The following is a 24284-nucleotide window of genomic DNA, read 5'->3' as shown; positions in this document are numbered from 1 at the left end:
GTACATTAATATTATAAAATGGGTTCTGTTCCAGCATGAATAATGAAATGGACTGAAGTAAAATTTGATATTAAGTCATCATTTGCGATCCAAACATTGTCTCTTGGCAAAGTGATTATGGATTTATCAGGATTTGACTTTTTATTACACACAACACTTAATTTCTGGTTTAAGAGTATAAAGTATTTCAGTCCAGGGACCAATTATACCTGCACCACACTGCTGACTCCTGGTGATTTTGTGGAGGTGGAAGTAAGCAGCCTTGATGATGGGCAAGAAGTGGAATTTAAAGTCAGTGCAATTCTGGGTCAAACTTGTGCGCTTACATGCAAGCAGAGTCTCTAACACCAGTTGATTTTTAACATGAGCAGAGAGCTTACGTGGGCAGTCGATGTGCTATCATTAAAAAGTTCTTAAATGGCCCATAGCTGTTGAATGTTTTTAAACTTGCCTTTTGCATCGGACTGCAGTTATACCACATCTGGTGCGAAGCCGAAGTGATGGGAAGCTGCCTCTTGATGGCGCTCTCGTGCCTCTTGTCTGTAGTGCAATCTGCTTTCAGATCTCTGGCCGACCTGACTGCTGAGTCAAAGTAGCATTGAAAAACCACTTCACATTAATGCAAAGCTCTGCTTATTGAATTCTGAGCTATCTGCGTTTAGTGATTTAGAACAGTGGGCAGTTATTTACTTCTTATGAGCTTAATGCTTATCAATTTTCTTTTCCAAATTATATTCTAGTGCCTGCCATTCCCCACCCCAGGTGTAGCACTGTGCTGTCACAGTCCCTCATCTGGTGCTGAATGTGATTTCAAAAAAATAAATCAGCTGAGAGCAAGTTTGAATGGTAATCAATGCTAGAATTTGAATGCACAAGCTCTGGTACGGGGGTGACCCATTCCGCTGCTAAGATAATTTTCTTTGACACCGGTTAATGTTAGCGTGCCCTCCTGCCTGTCTCTGCTATCTATTTTGTTTGCAGTGATATGTTTATTACTGTTCCTATTTCTCAAAAGTTAAGCATTTGGAATCTGCCGTTTCAATGTCCTTTTTAAAAAAAAAAAAAGAAAATTGGCAGAATGAATTATTTCTTCATTCCGTGCAGACACCTACGCTGAGAGAGAAGTCCATTTTGCTGGTTAAAATGATGACCTACATTGAAAAACGCTTTCCAGATGACCTTGAATTAAATGCCCAGTTCTTGGACCTCGTTAACTATGTCTATAGGTAATTGTAGTAATTAATCAAAAATTACATTTCATTAGTTCACACACTTCTGTCTTTCCACCATGCTCTCGAGAGGCTGGTGCAATTTATATTCCAGTCGAAAACGCAATATGACTTAGATAGTTTTGTCTGTATTCTAATTTGTATTGAACACAAGAATAATTTGCAGTTTAGATACAGTTGCATTTGAAATCTAAGGTTAACTATGAGCGCCAGCATACAATATATAAATTTACTGAAGAAAACATGTTTTTATATTTCCTCTTTCAAGCTAGACTTGGCTGTGAATGAAATGTAGATTTATTTTATAAATCCCATCTTACAACTGATGTAGCGGTGATGAAAAGAAATCTCATTTTATAAATGCTAATTCACTATTCAAAGTCCACAACCTCCGAGCATGTTTGCTGGTGTGTTGTGCTGAATTTTGTTTCATGTGTTGATCAACATGGAATCTAAATCTGGAGGAGGATGTAGGTCTGTTAACTAAAATATTGCTACTACCCCTTCAGTAGTGCATTTTGTGTCTTGAAAGTGTTTAGACTTTGAAATCTTCTTTTAAATCCCATGGGCCCCACAGAATAGACTGACATTTTATCCTGTATAGATGGTGTTGAAACAAAAGAATTAATTAAAGGAAAGCTTCAATGAGCAAGTAGGGGAATAGTGTGCACATAAATTCCAAGCAAAACATGATTAGACAATTTTGATTACTTTATGAATCGCACCCCTCCCCCCCTCCTTGCTCCGCTCTTCCTCATTTTTAATGTCTCGGTTCTAATTTTTGACCATTCTGTGCTCACTTTTTTACTGATTTGGTTTTAATTCTGCCTTTGGTCTCTTCATTGTTTTCTCAATATCAGTGTTTGTTTGTATTCCTTATTGCTTCTGTTTCTCTTTGCTGCTTCTCACTCAGTCTCTGGTGGTGTTTTTCTGTTATTTCTGCGAGTTGGTCCTTTTGAGTAATGACCCCCGGCCTTGCTGCTGCTGATACCACGATCTGATTATCAGTCCCTTCTGTTTACTCTGCAGATTGAGGAAGATTTAGTTTCACGGCAGTGCAGTCAGAGCTTACCCATATATCTCGGCAAAAATGAAACAACTGTGTAATTGCTTTATACTGTGTCACTTCAGTCCTCCAAAATGGCTGAATGCAAAGAAACATCTCAACTCAGGAAGGATATATTGACCTTGGAGGGGGTACAGAACAAATTCAGCAGGACACCAGGGCTTAAAGGGTTAAATTATGAGGACAGGATGCATAAACTTAGCTTGTATTCTGTTGAGTTTAGAAGATTGTGGGTTGATCTAATCGAGGTGTTAAAAATGATAAAAGGATTTGATAGAGTAGATATAGAGAAACTATTTCCTCTGGGGAGGAATCCAGAATGCGGCAGCATAATCATGAAATTAGATCTAGGCCATTCAGGAGGGAAATAGGGAAGCATTTTTCCACACACAAGGTAGTGGAAATCTGGAATTCTCTCCTCCAAAAGGCTGTGGATGCTGGGGGACAGTTGAAATTTTCAAGACCGAGAACGACAGATTTTTATTATGTAAGGGTTTCAAGGATATGGATCAAAGGCGAGTAAATGGACTTGAGGTACAGATCAGCCATGACCTAATTGAATGACAGAACAGGCTTGAGGGGCTGAATGGCCCCCTCCTCTTCCTATGCTGTGGAAATAGATGTCCTTTTTTAAAAAAAAACTAAAACACTAATTAACTGACACAGATTTTTGTATGTGCATTTCTGTTTGGCCGCTCTTAATTACGTTGCACACATCGACTATTGTACTCTTGTGGCGAAACGCAGGGATGAAAACCTTTCCGGCAGTGAACTCACTGCGAAGCTGGAGCCAGCGTTCCTGGCGGGATTGCGGTGTTGCCAGCCCCACATTCGGGCCAAATTCTTTGAAGTTTTCGATAACTCCATGAGGCGCCGTGTCTACGATCGTCTGCTGTATATCACCTGTTCCCAAAACTGGGAGGCCATGGGCAGCCATTTCTGGATTAAACAGTGCATAGAGGTGAGGAAAGAATGTCCGTCATATTGTCTGTGCTGTTGGTTAATTGTTTCACTTCCACAGCAGATTTTTGGGCTGTTTGAATTGCATCAAGTAATTTAGAAGTGTGAAATATTGCCGGGAGAGAGACGGCAACTGAGCATGCGATGAGAAATTGAATTAAATGCATTTTTCTTTCAGATTGGGGGAGAAAGGAAGAGGCAGAAAACAAGTTTTCTAAGATCAAAACCAGGGGTTCGGTTGCACATTACTTAGTCAGTTTGGTGACGAAATGAATAGCAAAATAAAAAATCACCGAGGTGTGCAATCTGTTTTTGACACAAAAATAAAATAACCCCATTTAACAAATAACTGTGCTTCAGGATAAAGTACTTTGCATGTTTCGAAGGATGTGTGTCTTGTACGGAATGTGTTTTTTTCTTGTACGGAGTGTGTTTTTTTTTCTCGTGCGGAGTCTCCGAAGCTCCGTGCAGTTGGAGAAGTGACCCGATATATTTCTTTAAACTGTGAGAGACTTCTATAAAACGCACCAGATCCCCCTGACTTCACTGAGCCTCAGGGAATGCGCAAAAACAAAAAAGCTCTCCGTGCAAAACTTAACAACCTTTCAGAGCATTTAAAGCTGTTGCGCAGTCACAGCTGTTTTAATACAGAATGTGCAGTTTCCCTTCAGGTTTCTAGTTATAACTTGCACCTTTTAGTTGAACGTTGTAACCAGCTGACTTGATAGTCAATGCACTTACTCCAAAATATCATATGTATAATTCTAGTGTGGTCAGACTTTGAATTATTTGAAGCTAGATTACATAGAACGTACAGCACAGAAATAGGCCACTCGGCCCAACTGGTCCATGCCGGTGTTTATGCTCCACACGAGCCTCCTCCCACCCCTCTTCATCTGACCCTATCAACATATCCTTCTATTCCTTTCTCCCTTATGTGTTTATTTAGCTTCCCCTTAAATGCATCTATTCTATTCGCCTCAACTACTCCTTGTGATAGCGAGTTCCACAGTCTAACCGCTGTCTGGGTAAAGAAGTTTCTCCTGAATTCCCGATTGGACTTATTAGTGGTTATCTTTTTTATACATATACATCTATGGCCCCTAGTTTTGGTCTCCCCACAAGTGGAAGCATCTTCTCTACGTCTACCCTAGCGAACCCTTTCATAATCTTTAAGACCTCTATCAGGTTAATCCTCAGCCGTCTCTTTTCTAGAGAAAAGAGTCTCAGATTCTTCCTGCTTTTCTTGGCTGAATTCATTAATACTAGGGCTGGGGAAGATGTTTACTGATGCTTGTATTTAAATAATAAGCAAGCACATTTAGAGATCATTTGCAGCATAATCTAATTTGTTTGATATTTAAATTACCTTATGGTAGAAATTTAGGATGGATAACTTTTTTTTTACACACACACACACACACACACACACACACACACACACACACACACACTTCTAAAGACACTGGCACTTGATGTGGTATTACTGACAGTTCCCTGGTAGGCACCCAGGTGGACATTCCTGCGTGAGCCTATGCAGTGAATGCCAGCAAGCTGCTCGAGAGTAGAAGCATCGCAGCTGAACCCAGTCCTGGTGCGCACTCTCCGGTGGAGGATAGCAATCTGCTCCGTATAGGCCATTTCTACATTGGGCAGTGCCTTTACCCACTAGGCCTTTAGGAGAAGTGGTCTCAGTTAGAAATATCAAAGTCTGTTGAGGATCTTGCCAGTAATAGTACTATGAAAAATTAAATGGTTTGTTCCTATTTATCTCTGCCCAATTAGCATGGAGGAATTAGTGAATCTTGCTCTCGGGGAGTTGAATTAACATGCAGTCTTTAACCCTGGGATCTAGTCATTTCAGCTGAGTGTGTTGTTTCAGCTCCCTCACACTGTTGGGCTCATTAACTGATTTAATTGAGTGCCCCCATTGATGTCGTCAGTATGTTTACAACTTAAAAATGTGTTGGAAGAATCGGTAACGATGATGTGTTGGCCTAAAATATTTACTATCTTACTGATCCCTGCATGTGCATTGCTTTTGATTGTTGGACCTCCTTTTTGTTTTTCTATCCTCCTCCCAGCTACTACTTGCGGTGTGCGAAAAAAATACTACCATTGGCACCAACTGCCAGGGTGCCATGCTGCCATCCATCACCAACGTCATTAATCTGGCGGACAGCCATGACCGTGCAGCCTTTGCCATGGTAACGCACGTGAAGCAGGAGCCCAGGGAGAGGGAGAACAGCGAGAGCAAAGAGGAGGTGATTTGTTTTGGTGTTTGGGGTGGCGGGGACCTGCACAGACCAACAGATTGTGGTTAAACAATTAACATGGAAGTTTACAACACAACATTCCTTCCTAAAATCTCTGCTGGCTGTTTTCTAAGATGGATGTTGTAGATAGAGGTCGACACAAACGTGCCCATTAAATAGGATAAAGCAGCATGAAAATCTAATTCAGAGCGAGGCCGTGAACGACCATATTAAATTTGGTATATCTTACAAAGCACATTGAGCCCGGGATTCCTTGACCAAAGTTCTTGTTGATTATGTGAGAAATATCTGATTTGCCTTCAGGCCACAGTAAGGTTGTCCTCTGTGTATCATGAGCTCCAAACCCCATGTGACTGGGCAGTTACTGGGTGGATTTTCTTTTTTTGTTGGAAAACCAACATCATTTTAAGATATAAATTAAATAAATTCTAAAACCCCTGGAGGTCAGCATGGGAAAGGTTACTGAAGAGGGGTAATTGCCCAGTGAAATGTGAGTGCCCTCTTTAGAGTAGAGTACATAGTACATACTTTTTTTTAGTATTTGGTAGATTAACAAGGTAATCCAACTTTTTTAAAACAAAACACTTGTTAGGTTGCTGAAACTTGTCGTTTAACAAACAAGTGACTTCACGTGTTTCACACATTGCACATAAAGCAGTGCTGAGAAACCCAGATGTGCCTCCAGATTCAGACTTGGAGGAGAGATTGCTACGAAACATAATCTATTTAATTTGAAGAAGGCTTGCTTCACTCAAAAGTTTGGGCAATTACTTGATTGGATTGCATAGGCTGGGGTTGTTTTCTTTGGAACAGAGGAGGCTGAGGAAAGATTTAATTGAGGTGTATAAAATAATGAGGGGCCTAGATAGAGTGGATAGGAAGGGCCTATTTCCCTTAGCAGAGAGGTCAATAACCAGGGGGCATAGATTTAAAGTAATTGGTAGAAAGATTAGAGGGGAGTTGAGGAGAAATTTTTTCACCCAGAGGGTGGTGGGGGTCTGGAACTTACTGCCTGAGAGGGTGGTAGAGGCAGAAACCCTCATTGCATTTAAAAAGTACCTGGATATGTGCTTGAAGTGCCGCAACCTACAAGGTTACAGACCAAGAGCTGAAAAGTGAGATTAGGCTGACTGGCTCTTTTTCAGCCGGCACGGATATGATGGGCCGAATGGCCTTCTTTTGTGCTGTACATTTCTATGATTCTACTGTTACTCATTTGTTTTCCACATATTGGACTAACACTTGCAAAGCAGTGTCCCATTTTCTCCTCTTTTCACAGTTATATACTGTGCGCAAATACGCAACACATTCCTTATTTTATATGATTTAGTGCAGTAAAAGCTATGACTGGTCCTTTAAAGGGCATGGCAATTCACAGTAGCCTAGACTACCAAGATACCAGCAGGGCTACCATTAGTAATTAGAAGATCGCTTGTGTTTAACCTAAGAAAATATTCACTGTGGCAATGAATGTTATGCCCACATGTGGAAGCCAAGCACTTATGTTTCAGCTCAAGTACAATTTTAAGTTTAACTTAACTGCCTCAAGATTTTATGAGTCGAGCTGCTAACAGTGTTGGTGAGCTATTAGATTTGATGAGTAGGTAGCCTGACTGGCTATCAACAATGACAACTACTTGCATTTATATAGCACCTTTAACATAGTAAAATGTCCCAAGGCGCTTCACAGGAGATTTTTCAGACAAAATTTGACACCGAGCCACATAAGGAGATATTAGGACAGGTGAACAAAAGCTTGGTCAAAGAGCTAGGTTTTAAGCACCATCTTAAAGGTAGAGAGGTGGAAAGGTTTAGGGAGGGAATTCCAGAGCTTAGGACCTGGACGGCTGAAGGTACAGCCACCAACGGTGGGACGAAGATAATCGGGGAGCCAAAATGAAAATGAGCTTTTACTCCTATTTTAAGGGCTGCTGCTAAATGTTTGCTTTGTAGCTCTGAGATTCTTGCGCAGATTATGACTTGTATGAAAATGTTTTATTCCACAGCAGTGCTAACAATTTTTTGTACCCCTGATGATGCAATGAGAATGAATGGTTTATATATGTTCTTTAATAATTCTTGTTTAGGATGTGGAGATTGATATTGAGCTGGCGCCTGGAGATCAGAGCAGTACCCCTAAAACCAAGGAGCAGTCTGAAAAAGATGCTGGGAATCAGTTGCACATGCTGACAAACAGGCACGATAAGTTTCTGGACTCTCTCAGAGAAGTGAAGGTGAGTATAGTGAAGTTTAATTCATACATACTGTGCTCTATTGTCTATTTACAGTGTAGTATGTATGGTCTTGCTTTTAAACGTGCAGTTTAATTCATAGTTTGGCATGCCCTTAAACACACTGTTTCAGTAAGAGATTTGAGATTAGCAGAAGGAGAGATGGCTGCAAAGCCCACATGGAGGGAGCAAATAATTCACCTTTCTGAATTTGGAGGCTCAGTTTTCATCAAATTCCCGAAATTCTCTTGGTTTTCCGCTTTGACGCAGTCTCTGTTTAGGAGTACTTACGCACTTTCGTTCAATTCTTAAATTACTGAAGGGGCGGTGGAAGCAGATTCAATAGTAACTTTCAAAAGGGAATTGGATAAATACTTGAAAAGGAGAAATTTACAGGGCTATGGGGAAAGAGTAGGGGAATGGGACTAATTGGATAGCTCTTTCAAAGAGCCGGCACAGGCATGATGGGCCGAATGGCCGCCTTCTGTGCTGTATGATTCTATGATTTTAAAAAGTTGTCAAATGGTCCATAGCTGTTTTTAAACCTGCCTTTTGCATCACACTGCAGTTATGCTGCACCTGGTGTATGATTCTATGATTCTAACAAGGGGGTCAGTTACTAACCCACAGTTTAGTTGTAAGCGTGGTGAAAAGGTAAACTGTGATATTGTTTGAATGTGCCAGCGTACACAGTGATATTTGAGAGGAGCACTTAATTAAATTGGTGCAGATGGCCTGATTATGCAAATAAATGCTATTAATGGTAATGAATGATGCATTAGTGGCTTATGCTGAAGCAGTCTCACTCTATTACATAGTCCTTATTGTGTCATTTTGCCTGGACAAGGTTGACGGGTTAATCAATGTTAAGAGTTTATTTACACGACCGGTTTTGTTGCACTTTCTTAAACGTATTTTGGTTAAAAAGCATTGAATCAAAAAAAATACCTTTTGTGGAGAAGTTGAAGAGCAGCATTTAATTTATAAAGTGCTTCGCTGATGGGCCAGGACTAGGATGTCATTCAGAAGACCTGCTTCAGAATTATTTAGGTTGCTGCAGCTCTTTGACCAGTAAAAGATATACAGGAGCAGCATAATTCGACATGCCCAAAAGTTTGTTGGGTCAGAGCAGAGGGGGTTTTACGTTGCATGTTATTTGCTCGCTGCTGACACTGGCTGCAAACATTGGAAAATGTTTTATTACCCCAGCAGTACTGTACCATCTATTACCCTGATGGTAAAAATCCATCATAGAAATCAGAAGTAAATTTTTTTCCCCTGACAATACGATGAAAATGAGTGTAACTATGATTTGTGCTGCTGAAGGACAGGGTACCATCATTAAAGCTGTCTGCATTTATCTGTGTTAAAGGGGAGGTTAAAATGCAGAGAGACAGTCAAGGAGACAATAGGATATATCCCTGGCTTATCGCCTCGATCTTTAATTTGTGAGGCAGATCGAATGTAATTTTTAAAGCTATGACCTTTTTTTTTATTATTGAGCATGACTTGACACCAGTGGTGAAAAATAAAATCTTTACTGGTTTTTGCTAATATTCAGAAGTATCTACGATTGTTACTAATAATTTAACGGAGGATTTTTGGGTGGGGGGAGAATTTTTTTTCTCAGAATTCTTCACCTTTTTTCTTTTCTCTCCCCTTTGATAGACTGGGGCACTGCTGAGTGCATATGTTCAATTGTGTCATATTAGCACCGCGCTGGCGGAGAAAACCTGGATCCAACTCTTTCCCAGGCTCTGGAAGATACTTTCTGACAGGCAGCAGCATGTGAGTGTTCAGACATGTAAACTCTTGGTCCCGAACCTTTTCCATTTAATTTTTTATGGTCATCAGATGAATATAATTTATCCATATTTTAGGGAGGCACTGTTTTTATAAATATAAACTTATTACATAAGTAAGTTTTTAAAGAGTATATTCTGGTTGATCTGCTCACAAGCCAGCTGTAAATGTACCGCTGCTTTTTCTTAATACATGTAAAATAGCCCTGCGTTTGTGTAACTATTGGTAGAATCAAAATGTGTGTGTGGGGGTGGGGGGAAGTGAGTAGAAAAATGATGACCAGCATATTCACTTGAAAAATAGGGGCTGGTTTCATTAGAACAGAGGAGATTCAGGGGTGATTTGATAGGCATATTTAAAATTGTGATTGGATGGGACAGAGTATAGAAAGAGAAAGAACTTGCACCTTTCACAATCTCAGGACGTCTCAAAGCGCTTTACAGCCAGTGAAGTAGTTTTGAAGTGTAGTCAATTTGCGCACAGCAAAGTTCCACAAACAGCAAAGTTCCACAAACAGCAATCAGATAAATGGCCAGATGAAATGCTTATTAGTGATGTTGGTTGAGGGATAAATATGGGCCAGATCACCAGGCGAACTCCCCTGCTCTTCTTCGCAATAGTACCATGGGATCTTTTACATCCTCCTGAGCGGGCAGACGGGCCTCGGTTTAACGTCTCATCCAAAAGACGGCAGCTCCGACAGTGCAGCACTCCCTCAGTACTGCACTGAAGTATCAGCCTAGATTATGTGCTCATGATCCTAGAGTGGGACTTGAACCCAAAACTTTCTGACTTCGAGGCGAGAGGGCTACCACTGAACCAAGGCTGACAGAGTAGATATAAACAGACTGTTTCCAGTTGTTGAGGGGTCTAGAACAAGGAGTCATAGACATAAGGTTAAATGTAAGAGATTTAGAATGGAAACATATTTACACAGAAGGTTGTGAGGCTGTGGAGTGCACTTATGGAGATAGTGATTGATGCAGACACCATGTCAACATTTAAGAATAGGTTAGATAGGTGGTTGAAGGAAAGGGGAATAAAGGGTTATGGGAGCAGGGCAGGAACATGGGGTTAGGACTACTGCTCGTGTGGAGGATAAACACCAACACGGACTGGGTGGGCCAAACGGCCTGTTTCTCTGTTGTAATTTCTATGTAATTCTGTGTAATATCTGGAGGTGTCCATTAACTGAAGATGTGTCCTGTATCCAGCCATGAAATACGAGTTATGTTTTCAAAAGTACAAATCCAAATCATATTTGAAACTGACCGTGGTGCATAATAGTATTTTTCAAATAAAAATTCAAGTGAAAAATATATTTCAAAGAATTGTTTCAACAAAAGCTGTTAGCCTGGAAGGCATTTTAAAATTCCCCATAGCATTTTCTGAAGTGCCGGCATCACTAGAAAATTCCCCTAGCATTGAACTCGGGGGCCATCTCTCCACAGAACTGAAGGACGTAAGAGAAGCTTTTCTTCCTCACACTCTCTGATGTTGAATTTGAAATGGGGTTTATACAGAACGACTGACCTTAAAACTTTTCAGTAGCGCGACTTGCTGCTGAAGCAAGTTGTATTTGAAGCCGTGGCTGCTCTCTGTTTTAAGACCGAGGGAGTTTGTTGGAGAGACACATGCAAGAAAGTAACACTCAATGATAAATTGTTATGACCTTGGAAGTGTGGGAATGTGCAAAGTGTTTCCGCAGTTCTCTGACCACATGTTGCTAGCAAAGAGAAATGATTGATGTTGGAAAATAGAGAGGTCATCCCACAGACCTGCTGGGCACAGTAGTGTCATGGTTATTGTGCTAGACTATCAACTCAGAGGTTGTAAGTTCAAATCCCACCATGACCAGCTGTGAAATTGAATTCAATAAATTAGAATAAAGAAACAACCATGAATGTTGCCAGATTGTTCTAAAGACCCAACCAGTTGACTGATATCCTTCAGGGAAAGGAAGCTGCCATCCATACCCAGTCTGGCCTACATGCAACTCCAGCCCCACATTACATAGAATTTTACAGCACAGAAACAAGCCATTCGGCCCAACTGGTCTATGCTGGTGTTTATGCTCCACATGAGCCTCCTCCCTCCCCTCTTCATCTAACCCTATCCAACCATTACGTGGTTGACTCTTCATACCCTAGCAAGCCACTCAGTTAAACAATCACTACTGAAGACCCATCACCACTCAGGTCAACTAGGGATGAGATGTAGACGCGGTCTTGACAATGTCACCTACGTCCTGAGCACAACTTTTATATATAAAAAAAGGCCCAGGGATGTTGTGTAAGACACTTTTTAACTGTATTTGGAGGTTGAACTTATTTTAAGGAATGAGGAAAACTGTAATCTAACATTTTAGCCAATGTCTAAGAACTGCAGCAAGGTGCTTGCTAAAAGGGAAAAAATGGGAGGGTAACTTGAAGTTGTTGGTCAGGAACTATCTAAAGATGATATTTGCATCACTTTCAATGCCGTATAAATGGGATCTTATATTTCTCGATGTAGAAATTTGACTGTGTGTATTTATCACAGTGAATAATGTAAAATTCCTACAATATTTTTAATCCAAGTTCCTAACCATTGGAGCAGTTAGCACCTGCTGGATTGTATTTGATGTGATTTCATTTCCAATTTTTGTTTATCCAGTTAAATGACCCGATTGGCTTGTTCGTAAACAGAGCAGAATACTTTGAAATATAAATAAGTGTCAGAGACTGACTGCAATGGTCTTGATTCTTAGGCTCTGGCGGGAGAGATAAGCCCTTTCCTCTGCAGTGGTAGTCACCAGGTGCAGAGAGACTGCCAGCCGAGCGCACTGAACTGTTTTGTCGAAGCGATGTCCCAGTGCGTTCCTCACATTTCCATCAGACCCTGCGTGCTGAAGTATCTGGGCAAGACGCACAACCTCTGGTTTCGGTCCACACTGATGCTGGAACACCAGGCTTTTGAAAAGGGCTTGAGCCTTCAGATTAAACCGCGGCAGACATCCGAGTTCTACGAGCAGGACAGCATCACTCCGCCTCCACAAGTAGGTGTTTCTTTTTGCCGGTGACGACAACTTTCATTCATATCGCGCCTTTAATGTAGTAAAGCACCCCGAGGCGCTTTCACAGGAGCGATTATCAGACAAAATTTGACACCGAGCCACATAAGGAGATATTAGGACAGGTGACCAAAAGCTTGGTCAATGTGGTAGGTTTTAAGGAGCGTCTTAAAGGAGGAGAGAGAGGTGGAGAGGCCAGAGGGGTTTAGGGAGGGAATTCCAGAGCTTAGAGCCTAGGCAGCTGAAGGCACGACTGCCGTTGGTGGAGCGATGAAAATCGGGGCTGCGCAAGAGTGCAGTCCTAAATGTGTGGACCGATTGTGTTTTAAGTACAGAAAAGTGTCTGTTAAATCGGGCTTTCAGCTCAAGTAATGTTTGTATTTTCAAAATGAGGAGAAAAAATAGTTGTTTTTTCTTCTTGCTTGGAAATGTTGAGAGACACACTAATGTGCGAATTCCCAGGGAGTTGTCAGATTCCTGCAAATAAGGTTAGGATCTGGAATGCACTGACCGAGGGGGTGGTGGAGGCAGATTCAATCATGGCCTTCAAAAGGGAACTGGATAAGTATTTGAAAGGAAAAAATTTGCAGGGCTACGGGGATAGGGTGGGGAAGAGGGACTAGCTGGATTGCTCTTGCATAGAGCTGGCGCAGGCTCGATGGGCCGAATGGCCTCCTTCCGTGCTGTAACCTTTCTATGATTCTATAACTATCTTTAGTACTGGTGAAGTGGGTTGAGAATTGAAGTTAACCTGTCATGAAAAACAAGAAATAAAGTACAGCAGAGACAGACAGGTTGATGGCCGTGGAAAGATCCCAGGACCAAGTCTGAAAGATGGGACTCTACCAATCACTGATTTCCTGTTTGACTTCCCAGCAAATGAGCTGCAACGTAAAAAGCAGCACATTTTTGACAGAGGATAGAATCTTAAAGCACAGAAGGAGGCCATTTGGCCCACCGTGCTTGTACTGGAATAGATGGGATCTTTGAAGTGAATGTGGAGGGGCAGCCAGTGGTACAGCACATTGAGTACAGTGACCTCTGGATTGGCATCAGGAGTCCCTGGCACCATCAGCATGGCCGCACTTCAGCAGCTGGACCAAGTTTGGTGACGAGCTAAGTATGAATGACTGACTGTCCCTGGTACCTAAACAACAAGGACTGATTCGATGAAATCCTCCTGCAATTAATCAATGCTACACCTGACAGTGATAGAGTGCAAAGAGCAGGCAACTGTCCTACTCTACAGTAGTAACATCTCTTCCTCGAGCACAAAATTAGCTTTTTTTTTAATGTAAGTGAAATTGCCTTAGTTTGCTTAAACTACGGCTATGAACATGAAATGGATACCTGTATCTTTTAAGGGATATTCATGTCTGAAAACACACTGCAGTCTCTTGCTGAGTTCTGCCAGATGACTCGTTTCATGTTCTGTTCTTCTGTTGTTGGTGTCAGTCCCAAGTGTGCACTTTATTCGCTGCTTGACAGAATCTTGAAGAAAGACTGTCGTTTGGTTTTTCTTTTGTACAGCATGCACAATATTACTGAGTTTTTATGGTAATCTGGAAAAGAAAAATAGCCCTGGTGCATTTAACTCCATTGTGCCCTGTCATTTCCATATTCCAATTTATACCAGTTGTGTTGTCTTGGTTATTGTCTCGCTATTAATGGCCAAAAAGTGTTCTCCCTCATTTACCATCCTCTTTCTGTTTCCCAGTATAATTCTGAGTTTCTTTATCTCCTGCCCCCATTATCGCTTTTCCAGAGTGGTCTTTTTCTGTTCCATTGCTGTTTCTTTTCTTCAGGTCTCCAGTAAATGGGACGTTCCCTGTTCCCCATTCCCCCCCCCCCACCAACACCTTTCAGAGGCCGAATAGATGCAGGGCAAGTGGATGGCAACAAATATAAAGCACGATTCCAGCATCGAGGAACTCCGCACCCCTTCAATTTTCACTTAGTGGCGGTTTTTAAGCCACTGGCTATTTGTTGTAAATGGGGTCAGAATGCAGGGAGTTTCCCGATTCGGTGGCAGACAAATGAAGTTGTGGGCAGCACTTAGCCATAAAATTACCTAGGCAGAAAAATAACTTGACTTGAAATTCATCTGTTAATTTTAGCAATTGCAGAGATTCTGTGACGTAGCGCTTTTTTTTGGCCAGGTTATTAGTCAAATAAAGATTTACTAGAATGGTACCAGGGATGAGGGACTTCAGTTATGCGGAGAGATTAGAGAAGCTGGCGTTGTATTCCGAGCAGAGAAGGCTAAGGGGAGATTTAATAGAGGTGTTCAAAATTATCAAGGGTTTTGATAGAGTAGATAACTGTTTCCACTGACAGGAGGTAACCAGAGGACACAGATTTAAGATAATTGGCAAAAGAACCATGGGGGAGATGAGAATTTTTTTTTATGCAGCAAGTTGTTATGATCTAGAATGCACTGCTTGAAAGTGTGGTGGAAGCAGATTCAGTAATAACTTTCAAAAGGGAATTGGATAAATACTTGAAGTGGGAACATTTGCAGGGCTATGGGGAAAGAGCAGGGGAGTGGGACTAATTGGATAGCTCTTTCAAAGAGCCGGCACAGGCACAATGGGCTTGATGGCCTCCTTCTGTACTGTATGATTCTAAAAATGTATTTTGCCAGTGTTAGCATTTTGCATGTGACCAGCTCAGTTCCTGTGTGTGGTTGTATGCAAGTATATTACTCTTTTTTTAAAAAAAAACCTTCAGTGCTATAATGACACAGAGCTGTAGTGACCAGCTTTAATCACGTTTGCAGGAAATTTTAGATTCACTGGCTGAGCTGTACTCGTTACTGCAAGAGGAGGATATGTGGGCTGGTCTTTGGCAAAAACGATGCAAGTTCCCAGAGACTGCAACAGCAATAGCCTACGAGCAACATGGTTTCTTTGAGCAGGTATGTTTGTTATACACTTCCAAGAGTCTTGGGATTCACTCTGCATAAATGCTTCAGTTAGACATCTGCTTTCATTTCACAGTGAATTCTTCCTAAACTCTGCGTAATGCATATTAACGACTTTGTTCAGGTATTACGATTAGGGTTGCAATTTTGTCGTGGTAAATTTGTGGATTGGTCATGGTAAAAATGGCCGTCGTGGAAGTTGACAGTCAGCGGATATGTTTTGTGTTAAGCAAGTGTCACGGTTTGGAATCCTTCAGTCATTTTTCCACTACAGAGGCTTGGACATGAGTGATTTTAATGCATGATTTGGGCAGAAGCTGGCCTGCGAGGTAGTAGTTTCCCCAGACAGCCCCGTGCTGGGTTAGCTATCTACAGGCACGTGAGAGGTGATTTAAATGCAGGATGGAGAGTTGCTTTTGCACGGATCCCAATTCGTTCACAATATCTGGCTGTGCAGGAAGACATCTAGTACCTTGGTTTCAGCAAACTCTTCTGATCTCTGTGGGCTAGGGGAGAGAAACGTTCTTAAAAAAAAAATCAGGTCATGGACACCCGAGGATCAGGCATAAGCAGACTGCAAGAGGAGAACCTCCCCTCTGATCAGGGAGAGTTTGTGTTTTTTTTACATTAAATAAAGTGGGCTAGTGTACAGGTGTTCTTTATTTTTGTAACTGTACATGAGCATGAGCTGAACTGATTGTATCCAAATGATTTTCATCACATTTGGTGTTCTGTATGTTTTAGCATAGAGGCATTGAAGGGAAAGCTAAGTAAATACATGAGGGAGAAAGGAATAGAAGGATATGGCAATAGGGTGAGATGAAGTAGGGTGGGAGGAGGCTCATGTAGAGCATAAACACCGGCATGGACCTGTTGGGCCGAGTGACCTGTTTCTGTGCTGTAAAATTCTATGTAATACCTACTATGGAGAAAAGCAGCTTCCAAATCAAACCAAGCGACATCCCATCTACTGTTTAACTACATTTTTAATGTTGGCTTGTAACCATGGTTCTTGTGTAACCAAGAATATATTTTCGTTCCTTGACAGGCGCAAGAAACCTATGAGAAGGCCATGGACAAAGCAAGAAAAGAGAACGAACGAAATAATGCATCACCTGCCATATTTCCAGAATATCAGCTGTGGGAAGACCACTGGAATCGGTAGGTACTTCAGCAACTCCCTAACTGATGAGAGGTTTGAAACAATAGCACTGGATAACTAAAGATGCCTTTCATACCCTGAAATATCTGCTCTCCTCTCTTGGCTCACGGATACTCTGTCTGGGTACCTAGTGCAATACTCTCTGTTGCAAAGTGAGGTTCTCCCAACACTTGAAGGGAGCCAAATTATTCTCTGGCATCACAGGAGCTAGTAAGTTACACAGTTTCCCATTGTGTGAGACACCTAAACAGTGAGTGTTGCATAGCACTGCTTTGGTATGAAGTAAGGAGTCGCACAACACCAGGTTATAGTCCAACAGCTTTATTTGAAATCACAAGCTTTCGGAGCTTTGCTCCTTCGTCAGGTGAAGTGAAGAGTTACATAAAGGCACAGCATATACAGTCAGAGAATATATGCTGTATATGCTGTGCCTTTATGTAACTCTTCACTTCACCTGACGAAGGAGCAAAGCACCGAAAGCTTGTGATTTCAAATAAAACTGTTGGACTATAACCTGGTGTTGTGTGACTCCTTACATTTGTCCACCCCAGTCCATCACCGGCATCTCCACATCTTGGTATAAAGTGAAATACTATAAATTTAGCATTTTAATTGTAATTTTTAATATATATATTAATGGATACTTAACAGCGCAAGGATCTTCAATTCTCTGTTACTTTGTTTTTTTTTTAAACATGTGCTGAAATTCTGTTGATAAACTCTCCTCATCAATGAAAATAGTGAAGTGAAGGTTGTTAGCAATACTAGTTTCCATTCTACGCGGGCACAATGGTTTCTGGGGTTCAAGCTAGAATCTAGACCCTTAGCAGTCATTGCAATTTTTCTTCCTTTTTTCAATTGGGCAGACATTTGAATAAGAAATACTCGGCTGAATTGAATGAATCAAATCACACACAAAAAAAATGGTGATAATTAAACTCATCCCCCAGCTGAAACAGACCTTCCTTCATATTCCTGTGGGTCATCGGTGCTTGTGGTCAGAATTATCGCTTGGGGATGGGGTAGGAGCCTGACGACCAGGGCCACTCATTTTTACAAGTGTTTTAGGGATCGTATTCTGCAATTCTGTCCGTTCTGTAAATCAGTAGTCTGGTTCAGGGCCTTAAAAGAGCAGAAGTGGTCTCCAGCACAGGGAATGGTGGGCTCTACACCCTGGGATGTCAGACTATCGTGGAATATTCCATGCTTTACCTGCAGTTCACACTCTGGTCCTGTGGAACAAGGCCAGTCGTATTTGGAGAACTCCTTCCGTCAATGAACTAGGATTGCTGCATCAGGAACCTCTCTTTAGTGAATAGTTTTTAAAAGGAAAATTAAGAAACCTGTACATTTATTGTTCGGTTATGTGGAATTACAAAATGGTGTAACAGTATACACCAAAGATTTCATTGTGGTTCAGAAATACAGCAATGCATACTGAGGAAGATGGCTGCCTGTTTATGGAGACAATGAAAGATGTTGCTTTTTCCTGACCCTAACCTGCTTATTGCTTTTATTCTGTTCCATAATCAACAGCTGCTCAAAGGAACTAAACCAGTGGGAGGCACTGACAGAGTATGGCCAGTCCAAAGGCCATGTCAATCCCTACCTAGTATTGGAATGTGCTTGGAGAGTTTCTAACTGGGCTGCTATGAAAGAAGCACTGGTACAGGTAAGAAATTCTTGAGGTTAATGCACATGTTTATGTTCGATAAATATTTTATATAAGTTTTGCTATGTACTCAATTACTATAATTTACTCATAAGAATATCTAGCTTCATTATCCTCTTGCTTTGCATCTGTCGACTATACTCCAGTTGTAGCCAGTGAGTTGTGCACGTAGCGCTTGTTTACGTAATGTTAGCTTGGCTATTAGTATTAAATATTACTTTATATTAGTATTAAATAATACTTTGTGCGTTTTGGTGGGGATTACACAACTGTCAGATCTGCGAACTTTTGAATTCCACATCCTATTGTTTGCACTATCATGATGTTGTTACTTAATGTGAATATTCAAAATGTTCTATATGTGCCTCTTGGGAACCTTTCTTGGTTGAAAAGATGTGGCTTCTCCCAGATCTCAGCCAGTGCTAAGAGGCCAATTTGTTGTCAACCTGCACACAAGTTCCCAGAACTTAAAGGTGTATGCTTACAGGGCAAGTGCTAACTTCTGTGTCGGGCTAACAGACACTGTATGTGTGTGGATTTCTCTACCGCTTCATGTGGAGACCCTCATACGTGGCAGTGGGTTATTGCACGTGTTGGATGCCCAGCTGAGGTTGAAAATAAATATGGTTGAGAGTGGGCGTAGGGTGTCTGACCTAACCTTCCAAACCACGCGAAGAAAGCATCTGACCCCTGCCAACTGCATCCTTGTGATGGCTTGATTCGGATCGGAAAGCTGGCCGCGATGGGAATTATCGCGTACCCATTCCGTCCCACACCGTGGCATTGGGCACAGATGTTCTACCTTCAGCAACCTCTGCGAAATGCTGAATAGTCACTTTCTGTCAGGTTCTGTTTTTTTTTCCTCCCCTAACGTAGAAATATACGGTCCTAAGGAGGTTTGTGTTCCCAGACGCCCTGTTTCTCCTCTGACAATTGATTACATTTATTCTTGCTTTATTGTGTTTATGGATCAGCTCTTGAATAATTGCACGAGCATCTGCTCATTGCTAATTTGTCACTAGTGACAAGGTGCCAGCATCTGGGAAATAAAGCACAGTTTCTGCAAGAGAAAAGAAATTAGGGCCTTGAGTTGAGGAGTAGCGACGCCTGATCAATTCCGACTTTGTGATCCCTGGTGGCCACGGCATAGAGTCATACAGCACAGAAGGCGGCAGTTCGGCCCATTGTTCCTGTGCCGAGCGATCCAATTAGTCCCACTCCCCTGATCTTTGTTAATGAGGTGATAAACAGGAAAAGGGGAACAACATTATTAGCAGTGGGCACAGGCCTCCATAAATATGCACTGATTTTTTTTTATGTTGACTAATTTAAAAAGTTCAGAGCAAGGGTAAGGAGCAGTTTTGCATGAAGAGCCTTCAGTGCCTGCTGTTTATTCAGTCTCTCTGGTATTGCATCCTCTGGTTTCTTGGGGGTTTATATTTCATTAGCCCTTTCCCGCGACAGCTGGCTTGTTTTATTGTAACTGATGAGAACTGACGCGTAATAACTTCGTGTGTTGCTAAAATCACTCCGAAGATGTTCTGCTCTTTAAAGGGATGCTGTTGCCTTTTCAGAAAGCTTTTTAGGAGCCTCATTGCCCCCAACAGCATGCTGTGCAAGCTCTGTTTTGGAGGTTTGATATTTGGTTTTAAGGAGAGCTTGTATTGCTGCAGTGGGAGCTTCCATCGTTTATTTTTTGCAAAGCCATGCTAAAAAAATGTTCATGTATCTATCACCCATCTGTGCTCCAAAGCCTCTTTCTTTTGCTTAATAAACTCAGCACAATTGAAAGATTGAATTGAGTACCTTCCTGCTTTGTATGGTTCAGTACCACATCACTGTGCATTTTCCCTCTGCTTTTCCATACATATCAGGGGGTAATTTTAACCTAGCTCGGCGAGTGGGATTGGGTACAATGGTGGTTTTACAACCTGTGCCATATTACTCTGCTTTGACTTCAACCAGATTTCCACTCCCCTTTGTGTGAAGAAATGCTTCCTGAAATCACCCCTGAACTGCCTAGCTCTAATTTTAAGGTTATTTCCCCCTTGTTCTGGACTTCCTCCACTAGAGAAAATAGTTTTTCTCTCTTTCTCTCTCCCCCCCCCCCCTATCACATCCTTCAATCATCTTAAACACCTCAATTAGATCACCCCTTGATCTTCTATACTCAAGGGAATACAAGCCTAGCATACTTTAACCCTTTCAGCCCCAGTATTCTGGTGAATCTGCATTGCACCCCCTCTAAGGTCAGTACACCTTTCCTGAGGTGCAGTGCCCAGAACCGAACGCAGTACTCCAGACGTGATCTAACCAGTGCTTTATACAACTGGAGTGTAACTTCCACCCCCATTGTATTCTGTTGTGTTGAGGCAGCTGTGCACATTAGGAGCTACAACATGTCTCAATCTAGTGGGTAAAGAGGGCTATTTATGAAAACCGAACATTAAAATATTTCAGTGGAGTTATTTTGCTTTCAAGGTATCGCATCTGTACATGCACGTGAGCCCATTTGTCATCGCTTAGTTTATACATCTTGTGCCTGAAACCTGGAAGTCTAATGCTCCTGGGAATGATGCAGCTTCCTCTGTGGATTCTAAATTTAGTAATTCACAAATCTCTGCTCCCACACCTTTAAACCTCTCCAGTTGTGTAATTTAAAGTTTTTCATGCGCAAAAAATGCCTTATCCCTGGTAGTGCCGGATATCAGTTGGGGAGAATTAGTAAATTCAATATGTTTTATTTCAGTACGTTACGTGGAGAAGGAGCCTGTGAAGAATTACCTTGTAGGGTTGCCCATTGCATATTAACCGTTTGCTCAGCCATTCCCTTGCATATTTTCATTTGTTGAGTTAATTGTTGAGATTCGTTGTCATCCCCATTCATTTTCATGTGCAAAAAGAAGTGGTGTTTTTGGCAGAGCCTTTTGTGTGTTAACTAGAGAGGGAGAATCACACAGCTGACATCACTAAAGAAATCTTTTTTCCTGTGATTACTCCCCACCTGCTATTTCCCCCCCCCCCCCCCCCCCCCCCACTGTTGTCTATCTGGCATTGATGTTTTGGTAAATGAAGGATGACATGTTTGAAGAACAAGGAAGATCCTACTAGGCAGCTAACGTTGCTTTACTGTCACATAAATATATTATCATAGAATCATACAGCACAGAAGGAGGCCATTCGGTCCATCGTGCCTGTGCCGGCTCTTTGAAAGAGCTATCCAATTAGTCCCACTCCCCTGCTCTTTCCCCATAGCCCTGCAAATTTTTTCTTTTCAAGTATATATCCAATTCTCTTTTGATAGTTACTGTTGAATCTGCTTCCATCGCCCTTTCACGTAGTGCTTTCCAGATCATAACAACATGCTGCATTAAAAAAATTCTCCTTATCTCCCCTCTGGTTCTTTTGCCAATTACCTTAAATCTGGTTACCAACCCTCCTGCCAGTAGAAACACTTTCTCCCTATTTACTGTATCAAAACCCCTCAATATTTGAAGGGTATTGATAAAGTACATTATACATTAGACATCGTAGTTACCGCTTTCTAGGGTGAAAGAACTTGAGAGTATATAAGAGGAGGGCGGGGTCAAATGTGCAGCTGAGGTGTGGGGCTTCGTAGCATGAAAGCATCTTCAAGGTCTATGATTTTCCTTGACAATGTGGGCTGTTGCCCAGTGAATGGTGCATAATATAGTTCAAAACACAAGGAAGATTGTGCAAAGGTAGCTTTTCTCATCTCCCAAGTAAGATTGCAGTTTACATCAGGGCCAGTATTCTGAAGCATGCCATTGTAGCACGTGCTCTTCGAAGTTTCACATGCCCCTGTGCGCCAGTAAAAGCCGTGCCGAACTGTGAGTGTCCTACTTGAATGTCACTTAGGTGGAGCTGAGTTGTCCCAAGGAGATGGCATGGAAAGTTAACATGTACCGAGGTTACCTTGCGATTTGTCATCCCGAAGAACAGCAGCTTAACTTCATCGAGCGTTTGGTGGAGATGGCCAGCAGTCTTGCAATCCGGGAATGGCGTCGACTCCCGCATATCGTGTCACATGTCCATACGCCATTGCTTCAGGTGAGAGCGCCATGCTGATAACGCGTGGCTCTGTGAATTTATCGCAGTGTCTTAGAATTGTAAGTCCCCTCTGCATGTGAAATTTTTGTTCCTTTCAAAATCATAATTAACATTCTCAAACAAACCAGGAATTAGTGGCATTTCAACGCCCCTTGTTTTATAGTACAACATTACAATCTTAAAATTAGAAAGTAATAGCTACTCTGACAGATTGGAGTATAGTATTTGGTTGATCTAATTGTCTATGGAAAGATGGAATAGGAACATAATCTACCGTTAACTGTCAGATTGTCACTTGCTGTCACTGCCCTCCTACCTATGAATGTATTGCAAATGCTCATATCTAGTATGTAAAAGAAAAGAAAATCCTTTCTCTGTATGGAGTGGTTGATTTTTGATACATTGATACAGAATAGTGGGTATATAATGCATATCTCTATGCAGGCAATTTTCTTTGGTCTGGGGGAAGGGTGTTGCGCACCAAATTACAGGATCAGCCTAATTAAGGAAGAATATTGAACATTGGCTTTATATAGGACATTGTCATACATCCTTTACCTCTAATACAGATTTGAGGACTAGGAAACACTGAAAACGTCAGGTTAATACACTTTATTAAATAAAGTCAATAAGATTTTTTTTTAAAAAAAGAACCCGTTACATGCAGTGCATATGAGATATAGGTACCGATGCTCACGTATCAAGGACTCCTTCAGGAGATCGCAAACGTGTCGTCTTGACTGCTTACGTAGCCGCAGCAAGACTAGGTCAAAGGTCCCCCAAGAGCTCGTGTTTTGTATCTTTTGTAGGTTTAATTACGTAGGACAAACGTGGGTGCTATATGTCATCACGTTCTATGTGTATGCTGTTGACACGTAAGCTCGTTTAATGGTGAGGTTAGCTGCGACCATTTGTTGTACATCCCTTTGATGTCTTAGGTTGTTTATCACATCCCGGACATTCCACTTATGAATGCTTTTTCTCTGTCTGTAGGATTCAAAGTCTCATATATCCATTGCAGAAAGAGCACCAATATGTGGATGGGTGTATTTTAAAAGCTTGCTATGGCTATTCTACCTGGTACACCTATACTTACAGTTGCCATAAGATGAACTGATGTGTCTTTTCATTACAATCAATGTTGATGGAATTTTGCTGAAATTGCAGGCGGCCCAGCAAATTATCGAACTGCAGGAAGCTGCTCAAATAAATGCCGGTTTGCAGCCTGCCAATTTGGGGAGAAACACGAGTTTACACGACATGAAAACCGTGGTGAAGACTTGGCGGAACCGCCTGCCCATTGTATCTGATGACCTTTCTCACTGGAGCAGCATCTTCATGTGGAGACAGCATCATTATCAAGGTATGGCCTGATGCACCTGCCTGCCAACATGCATTTTACGTGTGAGCATGTACTGATGTATAATAATGCAGTGAATTGTGATGGGGCAAAGTGGCGTCTGGACCTAATTTATTTCTGGGTTACTCAAAAACAATGTATCCCTGTGGACTTTCCAATCCATTGTATGAAGATTATTACCTTCTCAAGGGCAATTAGGGATGGGCAATAAATGCCAGCCTCGCCAGCGACGCCCACATCCCATGAACGAATTTTTAAAAATTTAATTCTTTGTTTCCAGCCTGTCTCACAACTTGTGGGGTGGTGGTGTTGAAAAACTACAGAAGGGGCTAAAAGGGTTAACTTATGAGGACAGGTTGCATAGACCAGGCTTGAATTCCCTTGAGCATAGAAGATTAAGGGGTTACCTAATTGAGGTGTTTAAGATGATTTAAGGATTTGATAGGGTAGATAGAGAGAAACTATTTTCTCTGGTGGGG

The 24284-nt window shown here is 41.6% G+C and overlaps 1 protein-coding gene across 2 annotated transcripts in view; it reads left to right on the top strand.

Moving 5' to 3' along the window:
- Window positions 1-24284, top strand: part of trrap (transformation/transcription domain-associated protein) — a 174911-nt gene that overhangs the window by 107530 nt on the left and 43097 nt on the right. For both annotated transcript variants that reach the window (XM_068003488.1, XM_068003487.1), the window contains exons 48-58: window positions 1105-1226; window positions 3043-3256; window positions 5340-5519; window positions 7619-7765; window positions 9431-9550; window positions 12315-12602; window positions 15397-15534; window positions 16589-16701; window positions 18239-18374; window positions 22254-22445; window positions 23613-23808. In XM_068003488.1, the coding sequence (XP_067859589.1) occupies window positions 1105-1226; window positions 3043-3256; window positions 5340-5519; window positions 7619-7765; window positions 9431-9550; window positions 12315-12602; window positions 15397-15534; window positions 16589-16701; window positions 18239-18374; window positions 22254-22445; window positions 23613-23808 (1846 nt within the window). The remainder of the gene's footprint in view (window positions 1-1104; window positions 1227-3042; window positions 3257-5339; window positions 5520-7618; window positions 7766-9430; window positions 9551-12314; window positions 12603-15396; window positions 15535-16588; window positions 16702-18238; window positions 18375-22253; window positions 22446-23612; window positions 23809-24284) is intronic.

This window comes from Heptranchias perlo, chromosome 22 (assembly GCF_035084215.1).
Source record: "Heptranchias perlo isolate sHepPer1 chromosome 22, sHepPer1.hap1, whole genome shotgun sequence".
Taxonomy (NCBI): Eukaryota; Metazoa; Chordata; class Chondrichthyes; order Hexanchiformes; family Hexanchidae; genus Heptranchias; species Heptranchias perlo.
Note: the sequence above shows the minus strand (reverse complement) of the source record. Positions and strands in the feature narration are given on the sequence as shown.